We start from the raw sequence: 13,748 nt of genomic DNA on the forward strand, positions 1-13,748 counted from the left end.
AGTATAATGGCTGGTTTGGTATTGCTGTGCTTTGAAAAAAAACTAATTCTGCTGTGCTGTGAGAATAAACGGCTGTGAAATAAAACAATAGAGTGTTTGGTAAATTTTTTTGTAAAAGTGCTTTTGAAAAAATAAAAAACAGTATTATAGTGTTTGGTAAACTTTTATGTAAAACAGATGTGAAAAAAAACTGATTTTTCAAAACTGGGTTTTGCAGCTTCTTGTTTTTGGCTTTTTTTCACCCAAAACTGTGAAAAAAAGCTGAAACTAAATGTTTACCAAACACAAAAAAGAGCTCCTAGCTTTTTTTGATACCAGCTTTTTTCAGAATCATCTCAGTTCCAAACCAGGTTTAACTGTATCAATGCAAAACGAGGTCGGCTTCCTAACTGGGAGTCCAGTCTATTAAAACAATATAAAAAAATCAAAGCCGGAGTAAAGAAAAAGTTGCCAACCATAGAATTCAACAATTAAGAGATCACAACAGTTCCAAGAATGCAACACCAAACCACCGGATGCTTTCACAGAGAGATCCATTCGATTGTCAAACGCGGCAACTTACGGACTCCAACTTCTTCAGGACAAAAAGGGAAAAACGAGATTTAGGGAACAAATGGGTGTGAGGGAATACATGCAGGATGGCTGGTCATTATCTCTTTACACCTATTTTCCAAATCACAATATGGAGCATGCCTTCCCTTTGCCGCCTTCCTTTTTCTTCTGCTTCGGAGGTTGAAGGACAACCCTGATGGCGGCATCAAAGACCCCTTTCACATTCTGCAGTCGCAAGCACACGTCATAAGTCACAGTTCAGGCATGAAAAATACCCCCGCATAATGCAATAGATAATATAAACACCTGCTGAGTTTTTGAACTGCACTCGATATACGCTGGTGCTCCAATTAGCTTCCTGAGCTCCTCTCCCTACAAGGGTAGAGATATAAATCTTAATTATAAGGAAGAAGAAAAGAAGATAAGGCACAAGGATGGTCAATAAAGACAGGAACGTTACTTGAGCGGTAGTAATTGGGACAGCACCAGGATGGTCAATAAAGAACTGCTTGTCGTCCCGAAGATCTGGCTCATTAAATTTTTATGATAAAAGAGAAGTAAGAAGGGCCCTCCTTAAAGACATTTCGCAGTTAGAACTATCATTGAATAAAAACACTCAATGTGTTCAAACAATGGGCCCATTATCTCAAGATTTATCTACGGTTGAGGAAAAAGATTAATAAAGCGGCCGAAACTTTTTTTAAATATCTACAAAGTAGAAAGATAAAAATTTTACCAAGCTTTGTTCCAACGAGAATAATCGGGACACCGGGCGCATAATGCTTCAATTCTGGGATCCACTGGAAAGGAAATCAATATATTTGAGATTCATCATCAGATCATCAAGGTAAAGACAAAACAGTCATATTCAGCAGCACATTTTGTACACATACATCCCATATGGCAAAATCTCACCTTCTTGGACACATTTTCATAGCTGGCTTTGCTGATGAGAGAGAACGCCAGTATAAACACATCAGCACCACGATAACTCAAAGGTCTTAATCTATTGTAATCCTCCTGTCCTGTTGCACAAAAAATAAATTCAGACCTAAAACACATATATGCATACAACCCCTAGTCAAAAAAAACCGAAGTGACAACGCATATTTACCAGCTGTGTCCCATAGCCCCAGGTTAACAGTGCTCCCATTCACGACCACGTTTGCACTGAAATTGTCGAAAACAGTTGGCACGTAATCCTGTTTCCCACCACAATACGGAATAAAGTTATAAACCGTACATCATAACGACAAGTGATCTCCCCTTCCTTACAAGTTATAAACCTTAACAATATGAAATCACAAACAACCACATTGCAAAAAGTTCGGAAGTTCAGACATTCTAGGGAGAAAAGAATTAAAATTTCATCAAATAACATCTTATAGGCAGAATAGCTAAAGTAAAATCCCAAAAATCTAAAAAACTCCTATAAAACGCCTCAATCCAAACATCCGAGGAATTAAGTCAAAGAGCAGAAAAAGAATTGAAAAATCCCAAATAACCCACTTATTTTCAAACCTTTCACATTTGATTGCCCCTCCAAAAAAGGGGCAATTTTGACCAAAATTAATACCATTCTAATTATTTGCACCCAATGTTTTCCTAAAACAATCAAATATCGTCAGCAAGATTGAGCTAAAAATAATACAAAATCAGCGAATAGCAGCACCAGAAACAAAAGGAACCACAAAGCACATTTTCAAAGGAAGCTAATTTGTGAATAATTATTCTACCAAAACAACAAATTATACCAACAACACATTGCATTCGGCATCAAACCTCCCCAGAACCAAACCCAAAAACCCAATTAAAAGCAATAAATCAATTACCAAATACATTCCACCTATTGCAACAATGGCGCACGAAATTAAAATTCCCAAAAAAGGAAGGGAAATTAAAGCGAATTGGGAATTGGGAATTGAAGACTTACGGTGGGGAAGGTGTTGCTGGTGTAGGAGATAAGCAGACACGTCTTACCCACAGCCCCGTCCCCAACCGTGACGCACTTTATGAACCTGGACGCGCTCATTTTCTCGCTCTCTCACTTTCTCGAGAAAAACCCAAGCCCCAGATCTTCGAACCTGAGGACCCGATCTTCTTCTTCTTCTCCTTCCTCCTCGTCCTCTTCACTTACACATCTGTGGCGCGATCGAAATCCGGACGATTCACGACGGAACCTAACCCTAATTCTGGCAAATGGGGGGGGGGGAGAAATCGAGAGAGAAAAGAGAAGAAAAAGATTGGGGGAGTTCGGAAGGGGAAAATTGGAAGGAGAAAAATGGGCGAATGTGGGTCTTGTGCGGGCGTCTGGAAGCTCCACGGAAGAGAAAAGAGGAGAGTGAGCGAGACAAAAATGGCGGACTATTTTTTTGGCCGCGAATTTTATTTGCCGTTGAAGCGTTCGTTGAGCAACAAACTCTCCAACAAATAGCTGCGAGGCTGTGACTGTGAGACTCTCTCTCTCCCCTCTGTGTCTCTTTCTCTCTCCTCTCTGTTTTTCTTTCTTTCTGCGCGCTAGTCGCGAGGAAGTTGGGTCCGGTTATATGTGTTTGGGTCGGATTTTTGAGGGGCTTTTTTTTTTTTTTTTTTTTTTTCCCAAAAGATTTTTGAGGTTGGTGAGGATGAAAAGTGAAATGAAAAATGTTAAGTCTTGTCTGTGTGATTTTAATTTTTATCCCTTTAATTTGGAAATCGACTATTGATTTAAGGTAATTTGGGATTGGTTCGCTATTGTTCACACGGAATTGTTCCATGATTACTATTTTTGTTGTTGGCGTTGGAAAATGACGTGTTATGTTGCTGGATTGTCGTTATGACTAATTAGTTGGTGATTCTTATTTTGGTTTGTATTCCAGATACAAAGTATGACACGATATAAAACGTCAGATGAGTGCGAAAGAAACCTGGCTCGCTTGGTATATTTGTACATAAAAGTCTAACTGTCTGCACAATAGTGTTTTTGCAAGTTCTGACGTGTTATGTTATCATCATGTCAACCTGTTCCAATAATTTGTGACAAAGAAATAATCACAACCCAAGTTTGATGAGGATGATTAGTAGAGATAATCATAAATAGATAAGAATCCTTTCACATCTAGTTTCATGGATTTTTAATTGGATTCTTGTTTTCAAGAAGAGTTATTTTTGTGCTATGCATAATTTTTTCTTTTTTATTTATGGGATCAAAGCAGGCCTTGGTCAACGGAAATGTTGCTCTTTGGTGATAAAAAAAATCACGAGTTCGAGTCGTGGAAACAACATATTTGCAAAGTAAAGGTAAGACTGCATATTAGACGTTTCTCTGCGACCCTCGCTTTGCAAGAAACTTTGTTGGCTTGGGACTGTCCTTTTAGTTTATTGGATTACAATGACGGTGATATGTTCTAATTGTCAATTAGTTGAGGATTATTTTGGCCTTAACCTAACTGTACTTGATTCGAGCAATACTAACATGTGAAATTATTATATGATACTATAATACTGTCACACGATATAACGTTATACTCGTATCTTAACATGTACTTTAAATATTGATATATTAGATGAAAACTACCATACCAACTTATGCTTGCCAATGAATGTGTGGTAGAAGAGGTGGTTGGAATTTGATAGAGTATAATTTACATGACAGCAACCACATCAAACCCCACAATACAAGAATAATTTCATGAAAAATGATTAATTTCTTTAGGTACAAGATAATTAACTAAGATTATGGAAAGTTTGGAGGCCTTGTGGATTTGGTGTGAAAGGCTTTTTGGGCAATTTGAGATTTTTTATTACAAACGTTATTATTATTTTAAACTACACTGATCATAAAATATGAAAATCGTTTAAACTTAAGATGCAATAAGCTGAATAGGAGGTTTTATTCGCCGGACTATTTATCACTTGCGAACAAATTGAGATTAAATATTGAAATCTTAAGGAAAAGTATATGTTTTGAAACATCCACTTACGTTGTAAAACCGGAGTAGAGTTCTCTCCCCTCCTAATTTTTCTCTCAATCTCCCTTCCCTCCCCTCTTCTCCTATTTAAACGGTTATGATTAAATTATATCAACATTTTGTGTTGACTTTTTTTTTATAGAAAAAGCAAAACAGAGAGGAAAGTGTGAGAGAATGAGAGGGAATGTGAGGAGATTAGGTGGGATTAGGAGGGGGAAGAATTAAATATGATTAGGGCAGAATCGGCAGATTGGGCAGAAGATCTTCTGGCGATGCTAAAGCTGTCTGTCCTCCTCCAATTACATTATGGAACAGTTGCATTGCCACCTTAAAAGTATAGGGCAAAAATGTTTATCCAATTTTGGAATTTGAATTGCAAGGCTGGAAAGAAAAAGGGCAAAACTACTCATCTAGCATAGAAAAACTCAAGGTTCTAAAAACGCTAGGCGTTAGTCGGGCGGCGCTTAGGTGGCGAGCTGGGACCTAGCGCCTAGGCGGCTAGGCGGACTAGGCAGATTTAACTAAATTCATTATATTTCATGTAAATAAGTGTATGTTTATACTTAAAATATATATAATTTCATCATAAACTACAAAATAGAATAACAAATATATTATGAAGTATTGGAACATAATGAAAACATGGGGAACAAGCATATATGTGTGCTCATTTAAGTATTCGACAAGTCTCTTACAATTTATTGAAAAAAAATAAAATGCAAAATGAAAGTTATCTATTTTCTGCCTAAGTGAGTCGATGCCTAGGCAAGTCTGGGCAGGTGCCTAGGCGGTCTAGGCGAGCGCCTCAGTAGGTCTATGGGCATTTTCTTAATTTTCAAACGTCTAGGTATTAATCGGGGCGGTGACAAACCGCCTAGCGCCTAGGCGGAGATTTTTAGAACAGTGGAAAAACTTACATGCAACCGAGACGATAAAGGTGTCATTGAATCGAGTCTGTCCCACATGGTTATGTATTTTAACTTATTTATAAGGCATCGAGTAATTGGTTTGAGATTTAACTACGAAATTCCAGTTGCATGTAAGTTCTTCTCCATTTGGCGGGCAAGAGGTATAAAAAGAAACGAAAAAAATAATTGTCGTGGCTATTTCCAAGTGATTCGATGAAAAGCCGAGATCAAATACTTTCATGAAGTGGGGACGTCAAGGTGAAGGTGCTCCAACCAAATCATGCAATGCTATATGGAAAACTTAAATCACGTGACATCATGTTATAAACCGGAATGTTGAGTGTTGTTTGAGGTTAAGGAGTTCCTTGAAAAATTGGAACTAAAAAAGAAGAGAAGAGCTTGGTTCCTTAAGGTTAACGAGTTCCTTCTCAAAATACTTTGTGGTCTACTCACCAAATCATGTGCTTACGATCAAAATCGTTCATATTATAAATTACCATGTAAAGATCATTTTTGTAAAACATCAATTAAAACTAAGATCGTTTAGTTAATCACCTGTAACAAATAGATAGACGGTTCGTAATTCTTTTACCCAATCCGTTAATCTATTTTTATACAGCTCGATGACTAAACAACCTTAGTTTTAATTAATTTTTGTAGAGATGATCTTTACATAGTGAATAGTTATGAGCGATCCCGATCAGAAGCACAAAATACTGTAGATATATAGGGTCTTGAGGTATTTTAAAAGAGGAGGTCCTTGAGGAGCCAAGTCTTTCTCAGAATATGCATATATTACATTCACGATTTCCAGAAAAGAAGCAAGAGTTGAATAATATGGTTTCCCATGCTTATTGTAAATACAATAGTTTCTAAAATTACAACATGGTAAAAGCTCTTGCCAATAAATTTAGGGGAAGCTAAGGGCATGTAAAACATAGGGGCAAAGTACACGGACGAGTGGACGACTAAAATACAAAAACCACGAAACGCAGGTGAGGAACTCACACACATCTTGTGCGGATCATCAGGACTTACAAAATGCATGGAGTGTTTCGTCGAGGGCCTTCCGGTGAAGACACAGTTTCCCAAAGGACCCTTCAGAAGGACGAGCCTTAGTAACCCATCAGCTACCTTCTTATCAAGCTGCCACGCCGAAGGAAGACGGATGCATTAACAAACAAGCAAAGAAGTTACTGAGCTTCTATGAACTTACACTGCCATTCTCTTACCGCCATTACAGATCTGAACATCTCGATCGTCACAGATTCAGCAGGTGCAATAGGTAACTTGGACTGCTTAAAAATGTTGGTAGTTCGCTTCTCAAGTGCATCATCAATCCAGCCAAGGCGGTATGACATGTCAGCAGCCATAACCTAGCACACAAGCTCTTTAAATATTGAGGAATAATGTTGTAAGGGAAGAAAGAAATGTAAATGCGTAAATCTCTTACCGAGCCGCAACAGCTTCTCCATGGAGCCAGTTTCTATTGCCTGAAAATACGTCACATTTCATCCGAAAGATTCAATTAGATAGGGGATTTAACAGAATATAACAAAAGGCGAAGATAACTTGTCAAAGTACATAGGCTTTCAACACCTAATTGTACAAAACAAAAACTCACATGACCAAATGTATGACCCAAATTCAGTATAGCCCTCAGTCCACTTTCCCTCTCGTCCAAGGACAAGCTCAGCCTTGATTTCACACGACTGCTTTATAGCATAAGCCAATGCCGCTGGATCCCTGCATGCACCAACTATATTCAACGTAACTAACCTAATATGCATCTTGTGCAGGAACGAGATTATTCACGAAGCTTCAACAGACTAGAAAAGATAAAATGGCCACATTGTTACAGCCTTAAAGTCATAACCACTGGCGGTGACAAGACGCTCTCTTAATTTGATGTCCCGTAACATTTATCATGTGAAATAGAACATGAATTGAGAGGAATATGCAGCATGGTGCTGGCTCCAGTAACTTTTTGCTGTTCGTTACTCTCAGTGTAACTTTCATACCTTGCCATTATTGCCTGAATATTCCTCTCCTGCCATTCAAAGAAATCTGCATCTCTAACAAGCCCACACTTAATGGCCTCCGCAAGCCCTGATGCCAGTTCCCGATCTGGTAATGTGTTCAATGTGTTTGTGTCAATAAGCGTACACTGAGGTTGGTAAAAAGCACCGATTAAGTTCTTCCCAAGAGAGTGGTTTATAGCAGTTTTTCCGCCAACAGAAGAATCAACCTGCAAGTCGAGCAACGTAAAAATTTGATGCATGAGACACAATGAGCATAAGTGCATGATTGCTAGAAAAGGAAAGAGATAGTTAGTGACCGACCTGCGCCATAAAAATTGTCAGAATCTGAATGAAGTTAACACCTCGAAGGTAAGAAACAGCAGCATAGCCACACATGTCACCAATCACGCCGCCTCCGAGCGCAACAAATGTACATCGCTGGTCCAGTACTCTTGACCCAATAGCCTTATCAAACACTTTCATAAGAGTGCCCTGCCAGTTGAAGAACACGGTTACTCATGATTCAACTGGCCAAATGCAATCTTAAAGACTGTATTTCAAACGAGCATTTAGATACTCACCATGTTCTTACACTTCTCACCATCCGGTAAAATCACCCTCTCAACTGACACATTGGGGTTATCTCTTGTCAAAGCCTCAACAACTTTATCCAAGTACAATGGTGCAACTTTGGTGTTAGTGACCACAAGAACCCTCTTTCCGTGAACATGCCTACGTTAACATAATAATCAACAATACGAACCACAACATCCTCAAAACCGCAATTGAAACAAGGAAAAGAAGCTTAATTCTAAAGAAGAGAAAATTATAGCAACGTCTCTCAACTTTAACCCAATTGGAGCAATGATTCCTCAACTAAAATATGTGACCTTTGGTCCCTAAACTCATCAAAACGTGCAACCTTTTTGTCAACTCCGTCATAACTTCCTTCAGAATGAGTCATGTTGGAAGAACCATTGCTACAAGTTGGTTAAGGGACCATTGCTCCTGGTTAAAGTTGAGGGACACAAGAGTAGTATTATAAATATCAAATGTCAATTTAAGTTGTAAATATCATGGCTACCCAAGCAAATGTAGAATTTGGTCAGAGAACCTATTTAGTTGGAATTACAATGTAATTCGATCATTCTCTAATACAATACTCATAATCACATTACTAGGGTATGGATACTTAATGTCAAACCCCTAATGTGATTATACCAAGTTATATGATTCAACTGAGTCATATAGGAACGCCTTCCATAATTACACTCGATACTTCGGCCGAAGATTCTTGAATCATATCTAAGAGTATTCTTCCTCTCATAACGAGGATTAGAGATCCCTTGTTGATCATTCGCATGCCTCTGAGAATAAATCACTGACCCCAACACTGCATATAACACATCCAAGATGAGATGTGGTCATGTCTCATTATCAAATGATCAGCAACGTATCCCCAAGACAACTATGATGTCTCAGATCAAAGGAATACTTACATTATTCTAACTAGTAGAGTTACTTGCTTGACATGTGAGTAGACCTCCATGCAAGTACTCTTGTTTGATTGTGTTCAGTGAACTCATTCCCTTAATAAGCACCTATATACTTGTCTTAGTGTCACTACACGAATGGTTTGAGACTTTCCATCCTTCGTATTTAAAGCAGACATAGTATGTACTAGTCTATCTGGATTGTCAGCGTCCCTCTAACAATCCTATGACTAGGAACCTTTTGGACATTATCACTAGTACAAAAACATGTTTGCGCGACGCAGCTAAATGCGTCGCGCAAAGTATGTTTGCGTGACATTAAACACTAAACGTCGCGCAAATGGCCTTTGCGCGACGTTTTGTGCGTCCCGCAAGATTTTGGCACTAAAGCAAGTAAGTTTTACCGCTTTTTCTGTTGACTTTGCGTGACGCAGGGCTACGTGAGTCGCGCAAAACAGCTTTGCGCGACGCACGTGCACTTACGTCGCGCAAAACATCTTTGCGTGACGTATGTGGCGTCACGCAAAACAGCTTTGCGCGACGTAAGTGCACGTGCGTCGCGCAAAGCTGTTTTGCCCGACGCCACATATGTCACGCAAAGTCAACGACTTTTTTTTTCCTTTGCTTAATCAGTTTGGGTGGTAGAAACTGCAAACTAGTTGCAGCAGCTACCTCCCTCCCCCATCTCTGTTCTAAACGTTCTCCAATTCTCTCCGTTCCTTAATCTATTTGTATCTGGTAAGCAATTTGATTTTGTATATGCAACTTTGAATTGAGAATTCAAACTAAAACTACTAAACTTGTTTTGTACAGGATTTTTGTATACAATTATCATTGAAGAACGAATTTGAAGGTATTTTTTTCATATTGCATATGGGATTTTTGTATATGTACCTTTGCTTACTTGCTATGCCCTTTTTTGGTAATGGTGGAGTTTTGTGAGACAAACAAGTTTTCTCTTCTCTTAGATACTGTTGAGGAGGGATTTGTAATCATGTCTGGTGGAACTAGTGAAACAACCCAGATTTGTAATCCTGTTCTTGATAATCCCCCAATGAACTCCGAAGCTTTGAACGAGTATAAAGAATCAGTGAGTAAGCCAATGGACAGATGCAATAGTGGCCTGTGTACTAGTTGTGATAGTCACTATGAGAGGTATCCCGCACTAGGGGAAGTTGCAGAGTGGGAAATTCTATGGGAGGATCTTCAGATTGGTGAACGCATTGGCATTGGTAAGCACAGGTTCAGAATTTTGTTGCACTAAATTAGTGTAATAACAATACTGTAAAGTTTGCATATGGTCTTACGACTTTAAAAGTTGGAACTTTTAATTTTCAGGGCTAGTGTGCTGGTTACGGTGATTGAAACTCTACGTGAGTTTGTCATCATTTACGAAGGATTCAGTTCTTTTCCCGAAATTTTTTTGCCAATTTCAGTCTTGTTGCTTGAAGTGGCAGAACAGGAGAATATGCCACAAGTATTAACAGACAGACTAAAAGATGTTGCTGAACTGATTAAGACAAAAGCAGATAAACATCACATTCTGCGGCAACCACTTCAGATGCGGAAGCAAAAGCCAGTGGCTATCAAAATGCTCAATCCGAAATTTGAGGAGAAGTAATTTATCTTTACCTCCCGTACCCAATTGTCATAATGTTATTATGTTGGGTAGTGCTTGAACGTATTGCTGGAGTCACCGCTGAATGATATTTTGTTATGCAGCTTTGTTAAGGGCAGAGACTATGATCCAGATCGGGAACAAGCCGAGAGAAGAAAGATGAAGAAACTTTTGAAGCAAGAAGCTAAAGGGGCTATTCGTGAACTGCGTAAGGATAATTCTTTCCTGTACGAGGTGAAGGCGAGGGATAAGGCGCTGATGGAAGAAGAAAAAGCTGAGAAATATGGAAAGGTACGACTTTTCCTACAAGAACAAGAACACGCTATGAAGTCTGGGCAATTAGGCAAAGGCAAAGGCAAGAAGAGAAGGCGATGAGTTTGGTTGTTTTGGTTGCGTAGTACCTTCTCATGACTTTTGCCTTCAAGGTCAAGGTAATATTTTGGCAATATTAGCAGCATTTCTGATTTTTTTTTTTTCCCATTACGTTTTTTAGGTAATAGATTACTAATGTTGGTGCTTCGGGAATTCACTCGCTCGCTCACTGATTGCAGGTATGGCGGCCTTGCATCGCGGACGTTAAGGGAGACAGATGAAGGCGGTTTCTATGGTGCAAATTTTGTGCAACGTTTAGGTTATTATAAATGTATTCATAGTAAAAATTTTGTATCCAATTTTGGTTGGAACTATATCGGTTGCTCGATGTTTAGAAATTCATCCAGAATTTTGGATCTTGACAATGTTTTCGCCATGCTTTCATGCAACCTCATTCAATATTCCTTCAACACCTTATTTACACTTTAAAACCTACATCTATGGATGGTTTATCTCGTTCGCACCTTTAAGAATAATATTTTGCAATGTTTACTTATTTGAAACAAGAGAAATTTAGAATCTGGGAATGAAAATGAAAAGAACAAATGAATATGCAAACAACGAGCCTTTGAATTGGTTAAAATTCCTGATCCACGTGTTAGTAACTAACAAGCTAAATTTTTTCAATTCCATGTGTTAGTAAACAAATAGATTGGCAAGTCGAGAATTGTATTTTTGAACTTTAATCTTTTAAGACGATTAAAATTTAATAAAAATCTGGTGTCAGATTGTATATTGATTTTAGTCTCTTAATGTGTACTGAATTCAAACTCATATTATATTTTTGTTTTATAGATATCTTATTTAATGTCATTGATTTTATTTAACTTCCTCTAATTAGTGTACCTAAACGTCCATATCATAATATATTTCACTAAATTAGTGTACTGAAATATCCGTATCTAAATATATTGTAGTGAACTAGTGTACTGAAATATATTGGTAAACGTCCATATCATAATATATTTCACTAAATTAGTGTACTGAAATATCCGTACCTAAACGTCCATCAAAATGGTAGATTTACTAACACTTAGAGTTTATTAATACTTTCATTAAGTATAACATAAGATTTTGTGGTATCCACTTGTGTAAATACTTTAAATTGACGATCGAACTAGTTCATTGTATTCATATAGGGTCAAGGAGTGTAGCTGTAAAAAATCATCAAAATCGGAGTTAAAACTACCGTTAAATCGTTATTTTTCATTTATAACCGTCGAAAAGTTTTGTCGCGTTACTTGATCTCTAAATGTTTTTTTTTTTCTATTTTTGGCGTATGCGATCTCGAAGCATATACAAACAAGTTTGACGGTTGGATCGTTGAAACTAGTTTCGTACAATGTGTTTCCCATCAAAATGGTAGATTTACTAACACTTAGAGTTTATTAATACTTTCATTAAGTATAACATAAGATTTTGTGGTATCCACTTGTGTAAATACTTTAAATTGATGATCGAATTAGTTCATTGTATTTATATAGGGTCAAGGAGTGTAGCTGTAAAAAATCATCAAAATCGGAGTTAAAACTACCGTTAAATCGTTATTTTTCATTTATAACCGTCGAAAAGTTTTGTCGCGTTACTTGATCTCTAAATGTTTTTTTTTGCTATTTTTGGCGTATGCGATCTCGAAGCATATACAAACAAGTTTGACGGTTGGATCGTTGAAAATAGTTTCGTACAATGTGTTTCCCATCAAAATGGTAGATTTACTAACACTTAGAGTTTATTAATACTTTCATTAAGTATAACATAAGATTTTGTGGTATCCACTTGTGTAAATACTTTAAATTGACGATCGAATTAGTTCATTGTATTCATATAGGGTCAAGGAGTGTAGCTGTAAAAAATCATCAAAATCGGAGTTAAAACTACCGTTAAATCGTTATTTTTCATTTATAACCGTCGAAAAGTTTTGTCGCGTTACTTGATCTCTAAATGTTTTTTTTTCCTATTTTTGGCGTATGCGATCTCGAAGCATATACAAACAAGTTTGACGGTTGGATCGTTGAAACTAGTTTCGTACAATGTGTTTCCCATCAAGTGCAATGGTATATGTATTTACTAAGTAGATTTTAATTTATTTATTTTGTACTTATAACACTTAAGAAATTGAATGATATATATGTAAAAAAAATTATTATGGGTCTTTTTTAGAATAATATATTATTGTGGGGTTTATGTGAAATAAAAATTGAACTTGAAAGGAGTAAAGTCACATTTTTGGTAATTTTTTTAATACTTAAAAAAAAAATAAAAAAAACCTTGCGCGACGCTTTAATTGTCGCGCAAAACCACTTTGCGTGACGTCGAATTGTATACCTACGTCACGCGAATTGATAATTTTGGCGGTCCATAGCGAAAAATAGGCGTTTTTTTTCAATTTTTCCAAGTTTTGGAACCATATATCCTATCCTCTTTTCCTCTCGGTTTTTCTTTCTGTAGACCTCTTTTCCTCAAATTGCAGACCTCTTTTCCTCTTCCTCTTGCTTAAATTGCAGACTTTCCTCTCGCTCAAATTGCAAATCAAATTGCAGGAAAAGACTTTCCTCTTTTCCTCTCGCTCAAGCCCTATGTCTCCTCTATCTCTTCCCTCTTGCTCATCTCTCCTCTTCGCAACCTTGGTCCCCAAATCTTTAACCCAGACTTGTCTTCCCTCTCTCTTTCCCATAGACTTCTCTGTTCCTTCTCGTTCTAAACGACGGGTAGCCACACGAATCTTGAAGCTGACGGGAATCAAGTCCCAAAATCAAGGTAAGGGTTTGTGATTTGCGATGGGTTTTTGTTATTTAGGGATTAGGGTGAAATTGCAGTTCATTGTAGGGTTTCAC

The 13,748-nt window shown here is 37.6% G+C and overlaps 3 protein-coding genes across 3 annotated transcripts; 1 reads left to right on the forward strand and 2 right to left on the reverse strand.

The window, feature by feature from the left end:
• Positions 1-436: 436 nt before the first annotated feature.
• On the reverse strand, positions 437-3,120 carry LOC103967770 (rac-like GTP-binding protein ARAC1). Its single transcript, XM_009381066.3, has 7 exons — positions 2,486-3,120; positions 1,667-1,754; positions 1,468-1,577; positions 1,289-1,352; positions 1,013-1,077; positions 859-924; positions 437-777 (listed from the first exon to the last, which is right to left on the reverse strand). The coding sequence occupies exons 1-7, from the start codon at positions 2,582-2,584 to the stop codon at positions 676-678; spliced, it is 594 nt and encodes a 197-aa protein (XP_009379341.1). The 5' UTR covers positions 2,585-3,120; the 3' UTR covers positions 437-675.
• A 3,317-nt stretch (positions 3,121-6,437) lies between these two features.
• LOC103967823 (3-dehydroquinate synthase, chloroplastic) lies at positions 6,438-8,395 on the reverse strand. The gene is given in 10 exon segments (XM_009381133.1): positions 6,438-6,478; positions 6,481-6,556; positions 6,643-6,786; positions 6,851-6,903; positions 7,010-7,101; positions 7,103-7,156; positions 7,432-7,658; positions 7,753-7,923; positions 8,013-8,163; positions 8,322-8,395. Coding segments are annotated over 10 exon segments (1,083 nt in total).
• A 1,933-nt stretch (positions 8,396-10,328) lies between these two features.
• LOC125473208 (probable nucleolar complex protein 14) lies at positions 10,329-11,268 on the forward strand. Its single transcript, XM_048575707.1, has 3 exons — positions 10,329-10,541; positions 10,647-10,973; positions 11,094-11,268. Exons 1-2 carry the CDS (start codon positions 10,393-10,395, stop codon positions 10,915-10,917), a joined length of 420 nt encoding a protein of 139 aa, XP_048431664.1. The 5' UTR covers positions 10,329-10,392; the 3' UTR covers positions 10,918-10,973; positions 11,094-11,268.
• The last annotated feature ends 2,480 nt before the right edge of the window (positions 11,269-13,748 follow it).

This window comes from the organism of the source record quoted next, unplaced genomic scaffold (assembly GCF_019419815.1).
Source record: "Pyrus x bretschneideri cultivar Hongxiangsu unplaced genomic scaffold, Pyrus_bretschneideri_v1 Contig8, whole genome shotgun sequence".
In the NCBI taxonomy this organism is placed as follows: Eukaryota; Viridiplantae; Streptophyta; class Magnoliopsida; order Rosales; family Rosaceae; genus Pyrus; species Pyrus x bretschneideri.